The 6,847-nt window shown below is 50.8% G+C and overlaps 1 protein-coding gene across 2 annotated transcripts in view; it reads right to left on the bottom strand.

Annotated features, from left to right (window-relative positions):
- The window catches only part of TEF (TEF transcription factor, PAR bZIP family member), a 22,673-nt gene extending 18,427 nt beyond the window's left edge, over positions 1–4,246 (bottom strand). For both annotated transcript variants that reach the window (XM_008931520.3, XM_018080292.3), the window contains exon 1: positions 3,935–4,246. In XM_008931520.3, the coding sequence (XP_008929768.1) occupies positions 3,935–4,037 (103 nt within the window). In that variant the 5' untranslated portion in view covers positions 4,038–4,246. The remainder of the gene's footprint in view (positions 1–3,934) is intronic.
- Between the last annotated feature and the right edge of the window lie 2,601 nt (positions 4,247–6,847).

Below are 6,847 nucleotides of genomic sequence, written 5' to 3'. Positions count from 1 at the left end.
CAGCCGGACCTTGAATATCCTCGCTTAGGATCCCGAGATCACCTTTCCCGCGTGCCCTGGATTTAATCTCCCTCCGTCCCGCACGGCGCTCACAGCGGCGTGCCCTGTATAACATGGGCAGGGAGAAGGGCTTCGCTGCGGTGCTGTCACGGCCGGGCTTCTGGGGAAAGGGCCGTCCCTCCCAAGCTGTCATGATGGCAAGCAATCCTTGCTCCATCAGCACGGATGCCGTGCTGAGATTTAAGCCTCTGAGCACACAAAGGGAGCGAATGATGCCAAGTCCGTTCCCGAGAGCACAGACGGGCACCCAGGAACGTCTCCCACAGAATGAATTCGCTCGCAGAGTGGCAGATGCCTGAGCCTCCTGTCAGCAGGCGCTGCCTCTCGCCTCGGCAGGACGGGCCGCAGCGAACCCGCCGCCCAGCGCCGTGAGCCGGGAAAGGGGAGGGTGCCCTCCCCCGGGATCGGCCCCTCTGCACCCAGCAGAGCCGAGGGAGCCAGAGCGGAGGGATCCGCACAAGTGCCAACAGAAAAGAGATACCCTCCTGTCAGGTAGTCGCTTGGACATCGGCTTGGCTCAACTTCCCATTCACAAGCCTCAGATATTTCGTTTTGGTGGCAGGGCACGATTTGCCCTGACCCTCGCTAATAAACGATGGTCTTTGTGACAAAGAAAAAAAAATCAGGTCTGAACTCCTCCCCACACGCCCCAGGGAAAGGAATGGATTTGAAATCACATGGGCTACGTGTTTTCCTCCATTCTCTTCCTGCAATCACAACCAGGAGACATCTCCATCCAACCTGGGCAGACAGGGAGCTGCCCTGCCCTCCGGGTGCTTCTCTAGCTTAGACTGGGAGGCTGAATCTGCTGCCTCCAACTCCTGACGCAACTCCTGCACACAGGCTGCCCGATGGTAAGCTTGGATAGGGCCACCTTGTTAATACAGGCTGGAACAGCACAGGTTAATGCATCGTTTATCAAGGCTGATAAATCCAGCTGCAAGAAGCAGGCAGAGCAGGTCATGCTCTGCTGCTCAGCGTGCTCCAGGGCTGCTGCATGCCCTCCACGGACTCCCTCTGCCTTGCCAAGCTCAGCTGGCAGGAGAAAAAGGCACATGTGTGAAAGGGAGATACCACTTCACGCAGGGCAATGAGACACAGATGTTGGAAGACCACACACAGCAGAGGCAGCACACACAGCTCGGCAAGGGGCAGTGAGCTCACAGCGATGCTTTTGCCTGGGAGACATCTACCGACAGGTGGTAGATAAAGAACACAGCATAGTGAGGCCAGGAAGGAGCAGCTTCTAGGAACAAGGCAAGGGGATACAGCCAAAGCAGGGAAGGCTGCGGGCTTCCCATTCAGTTATGGCTCTCGTGGTCACTTTGTTCCATTGTCAACACTGGTGGCCCCCGGGGGTGATGCCTCGGTACTGTACAACACTCCTTCAAGGAACAGGGTCTGCACATCCTCCCTGCAGAGCTCAATGGAAACTGCTTTGCTGGGTAATGTCCATAAGAATGGAGGTTATTAAAACCACTCAGCAGCTTTTACTCCAGGGCTTTTCTGTTTAGATCAACCATATTCTTCTTCCAGCACATTTCCACCCGCACTCCACTGTGCTAAGGTTTGCTCTGCACCACCGCTGAGCTGTGACTCTGCTTTGAGAGGGTTTAGCCTGGACAGTGTTAGCTGCTCGGCCTGAAGACGGGAGGGAGGGAGTATCTGGGGAGCATTCCTGTGGGTTCCCTCTCACATCACTCTGTTCCAGCATTAGCTCTGCCCTGCCAGCTAGGAGAGAGACTGCCTTGAGAGCTTTTCCTCGCCTCTGGGGATTAGGGGCTCTAGCAATTGCCAGCAGAAAGTGGGCATTGCACCATGAGCTGTACCTTCTTGGTTAAGGTGGGATCTGCCTGGGATTTTTACATTTGCTTTCACTCTGCGGCTGAGAAGGAAGAGAAGAGGACAATGAGGTGTGAGGAGAGGAATGCAGCAGCCTTGGCTGTTACTGCTGGGAGTCTTGTCAGGGCCAGATGATGCAGAACAGCCCAGTTCCGGTGCAGCAGGGAGGCAAGCAACAAGCAGCCCAGTGCTAGGCATAGGGTGGGGGGACCTGCCCCACTGGGAGGTTTCAATAGCAGAACACATTTCAGACAGAGGCCTGAGAGCCAGCAAATTCAGATGAGTGGTGTGTAAGTGTGGAGATACAGGAGAATCTGAACTGAGCTCTGTGGGAAGAGGGCCAGGATGGGAATGCTGGCCTGCAGAGGGAGGCAGCATAATAAGGACAATTCTGAGGATTACAGGAGGTGATGCTGAGAGGCAGGGTGGTCCCAGGGTGGAGGAAGAATGCTGCCACAAAACAGCATCCTCAGCTGCCAAATAAGTCACACTGATTTAAGACTAAATTATTCTCCCTCCAAATCATTGATCTCCCTTCTACTCCCTACTCCAAACAGATAGGTCTTGCCAGCGCTCCTCCCTTGGATTAATTCAATCCACTTGGCGGTGGAGAGCAGAGATCTCAAAAAAGCAGCCAAACTTAGCTTAGCCACAGCAAGGCTCGGCACCACGTGAGCCTCCCTTGGCCCTTCTGCCTCCTCCCAGCCAGGTTTGCTTTCTGCCTGATTATCAGTGAGCTTGGAAAAACACGCTCTGGTCCCCACAAACAGTGGGACTTCATACGGTGTGATATATAAATACACCTCTTATCAGGCAGTCTCAGCAAAGGAGAGAGACTGCTCACAGGTGACAGCAGCAGAGGAATGTGACAAAGTGAGCCCCTTAGGGGGTATGGCAGCTCCCCTTGCCCTACTTCCCTTTCCCACAGGGAGCTGTATGTGTGCCACAGAGATTGCTGTATTACCACAGGTGTAGGCAGCTGCTCTTCCTGCCGTGAACACTTTACTGTTGCAGCAGCTGCCTTTTCTCCCATTGACTCTGGAGCAAAAGCAGGGTCCCTCTCCACACTGTGTGTCTGGCTTTTCTGCTCCTGGGTCATGCTGTGCTTCAAGACTGCAGAGCTACCTGTGTGTTCTGGTAGCAACTCCCTACAGAAGAGTGAGCTCTGTGCATGTTTGTTTCTGTGAGTTCAACTCACTCATGCCTAGACATAAGCTTGTTGAGCCGAGGTGTTCCCACACACCTCCCCAGCTCTCAGCAGTGAACATGAAAACACAACAACCAAAAAGCAGCTTGCCAAGGGCATGTGGCATCCTATCCCAAAACAGAGAGTACTCAAGTTGCGTGATGGGCTCTTGGAGCATGCCCAGCAATTGAGAAGTGGTCAGTCCAGCACAAGCAAAGTGTTCAGCACAGCAGAAGCCCAAACTAAATAATCTCCTGGGTCCTTTCCAGTTGTTTTCTGGGATGCTGCAGAGAGAGTGGGAAAGCCTAGGAGTACAGAAATGCTCTTGCAAAGAAAATGCAAGATTTACGGTGTTCCCTACCTCAGCTTTCCACTGATAAACAACAGCAGCATCAAAGTTTGCACAGAGTCAGCCTGCCCCACACAGCCTGGCTCTCTGGACAGTCTGCATCTGGGAAGAAGCAGTGTCTGGAGGCTCAGTGGTTATTAACTACGGGACAACATGAATGGCAATTCTGCTATATGAGCATGAAGATTTGTGCCCAAGCCTTTACTGTGCACAAATCTTTGAGGGTTTCCAAGAAATAGCTGAGCAGAGAGATTAAAAGGATCAGGAGCTCAGCACTCTTTACTGATTTTGTAATCAATCCATTGCAGCCGTTTTTTCCTCCTAGCTGCATAACATGCTCCGTGCCAGAACTCCCTGTCTGATTTGGACACTTTGGGAAACACACCCTTGAAGGGCTCGCAGCATACAAGATCTTCTGCCCCCTTCTTGCCTTGCAACTCAAAATGGGGAAGGAGAAATCAAAACAGAAATCCCAGCATATATTTCCTTAATCCTACCTGTCATCTTGTTGGTCCAGGGTAAAGAATACTCCAGTAGGGACTTCAGGACTTCCGGAAAGTCCAGGGCAGTGGGGCCCCCAGGGTTGTTGCAGCTTGACATGTCCTGTCCTGAGGCTGTGCCAGCAGGGCTAAGGGAGAGCCAGGTGCCTGGACGCCAATGCTACACTCCACTTGCCTGGGTGTTGCAAGAAGGGCTCAGAGGCACCCGGAGCAGGTTTGCCAAACTACTCCGGCTGCGAAAAAACAAGGAGGAAGGGAAGCAGCCTGGTAGAGATGCAGTTTGCCCGGCTGTCTTCACCTCCCCCTCTCCCACTCTGAAGTGGCCAATTGTGGAAATAGCTTGCAGCCTTGCAGGGCTGGGCCGGGCGGCTGGCCAGCGCGGTTTTACAGGGCCTCTCCCAGCCAATCCGGCAGCGAAGAACTGGGCCAGTTATCTAACTTTGCAAAGGCAGCACCCTTTTCCTTCGCAAGGTGTTATAACAAACATACACGTTGGAGGCAGGGGGAAAAGCAAGTGCACTCTGTCGGGGGTACACACGTCGGCTGCAAGCGCAACAGCAAAGGGATCCTCTGACGGGCTCTCGGGAGGCACTGAGGAGCTCCAAGCTGCGCAGGCTGCCACGGGGAGATACACATGCTGTCTGCATCTGCATGCTAACTTTTTAGCTCTCTGAGATGCAAATAGTGACATTATTTTTATGTGATGCAACACTTAATGTGTGTCCCTCTTAAGTCAACATTTATAACAGCACAAGACATCTTTTTTATTGTGTGCATCATCCCCAAAATGCAGGATTTTTCCTCTTAAGTGGCACAGAATTTTATCAAAAAGCCAACAGCCTCCTCTCAGAGCAGTGATGTACAGCAAGAGAGTTCATGAACCATGCAAATACCCTGATAACAGCTGGTTAAGTAAGATCTTGAGCACACAAAGCCCCTCCTCTCCTGTTAGGGAAGTTTTTAGCATGGAGGGAAGGACCAGAGACAGGAGGATAAAGGTCTGATCCTCTTTATCAGAATCTGGCCTGGGAAGTAGCATCTTAGACATGCTGTGGTCTCCTCTTTTGCTGGGTGTGATTTTACAACAGAAGTGCTTTTATTTCTCAGTTTGCTCCTGTCCATTTTGCCAGGCTCAGCCTTACAGCACCAGTGTGAATCAATAGGAACCAGGTATTCCTACACTGGTCTGTGAGCCCCAGCTATCAGTGACAGCCTAGCAAAACCATGCATGGCTGTCAGCATGGAAGTGGACTGAGTGAAGTCATTAGGACTTTCCTCGTGCCTAAAGTGAAGCACTTCACTGGCCCAGCATTTAGAGTGCTAAAAGGTGATGGGAGGGGATAGCATGGTGTTTGGTCCCAAAAGGAAATGCATTTTATTTAACTTAATAGAAACCAAAAAGAAAGAATTACCTAACAAGGTTCGGTGGTTGAAAATGTCAGTGAAGCTGAAAGGGAAAGGAGAAACCTTGTGATCTAGGTCCCAATATAATCAGTCTCAGAAATCACACAATAGATGCTTTAGTAGACTTTGTAATTGCGGAACTATCTCTTGTGATTTCCCTTGTGGTTTGCTCCCTCCATTTCCCAGAGAGAATGTAAGAAAGCAGCCAGTCATAAACATTGGTGGTGAAGCCATTCAGGGAAAACAGTCCCATACTAACCCTAGGCTGTTTGGTGTTCATTCAGCCAAGCCAGCAGACAGACCCTGCAGATGGTCAGTGCATTCTGGCTTCTGCATCTCTCCTTCCTGGAGCACAGCCTACCAGTCAGGAGGTCCATGTCCTTTCCTGCAAACTTCCAGTCCAAACTTGCTGGTCAAAGCAAGTGGAGTGCAGTCATCCAATCCTGCCAAGCATCACTAATGTTTGGGACAGCTACTAGTTGTGCTTCTCATCACAGGATGACAGGGGAAAATGACTAAGAACACGGTAGCTATCCAATGCCAGGTGCAGCTGGACCTTCTGGTTTTGTCCCAGGCTCAGACTTGTTCTGAAAGCTGAACAAACATCTGACCATGTGTCTGGAGGGACCAAAGGACTTCACAGCAGCTGCTGCAGCAATTGACTTGCATTTGTGGCTTCAGAAAATGAAGAAGTTAATTCAGACAAAATTCATAGAATCATAGAATAGTTTGGGTTGGAATGGACCTTAAAAATCATCTAAATTGTCACTTAGCATTTTGAATTATTAGCCTGCAATGGACATCTCTAAGTTTTTGTCTGGAGTTCTGAGACTGTATATTTCATCTCATGTTTGACATGTCCACGAAGTCTGCTACCAACACTGTATGTCCTTCTTGATTCAGAATCCTTGAACGATGAACTCCTGTCCACAAGAAGAGCCAGACACATCAACACTACCCTGTCTTGAACCCCCAGGGATTCATAAACCATGTTATGGAGTAGAGCCATATCAGTGGGGAATGTCTGTCTGCCTCTGTATCCCCACCACAGAGAGCAGAGCACTTGAGCTGCTTTAGCAAATAAAATTGAAATGTTGGCTCTGGAAAGCTGCACGCATGGCCACAGATTGCATCTCTTGTGCTGGCTGCACTGTTATCAGATCATATGGTTATTTATTGGTATTGTGGTTTGATGTTAGTGGAGGTGTTGGCAGCTCTGCTCTGTCACTCAGAAGCCCAGTCAGCCCAAAACAGCACATTTCCCCACAGACTCAACCAGCCATAGTCACCTTATACTGGCCCTAAGTGGGTAGCACGCAGAAGGGGACACCTAACATGATGGAAAAGGCCCAACGCCAGGAACACCAATTTAAATGGCAGAAGCCAATGTCCTCTTCTTCAATGTCTTTTCTGTAGGTCTCCTGGTGCACTACCCACACCGTCCAGCAGTGTGAGCCGCTAGGCACGTTTTCCTGAGGAGTGTGTTCAGCAGTCCTGAGGGGAGGA

The sequence above is a fragment of the Manacus vitellinus genome, unplaced genomic scaffold (assembly GCF_001715985.3).
Source record: "Manacus vitellinus isolate BGI_N305 unplaced genomic scaffold, ASM171598v3 scaffold_5_pilon, whole genome shotgun sequence".
Classification (NCBI taxonomy): domain Eukaryota; kingdom Metazoa; phylum Chordata; class Aves; order Passeriformes; family Pipridae; genus Manacus; species Manacus vitellinus.
Note: the sequence above shows the minus strand (reverse complement) of the source record. Positions and strands in the feature narration are given on the sequence as shown.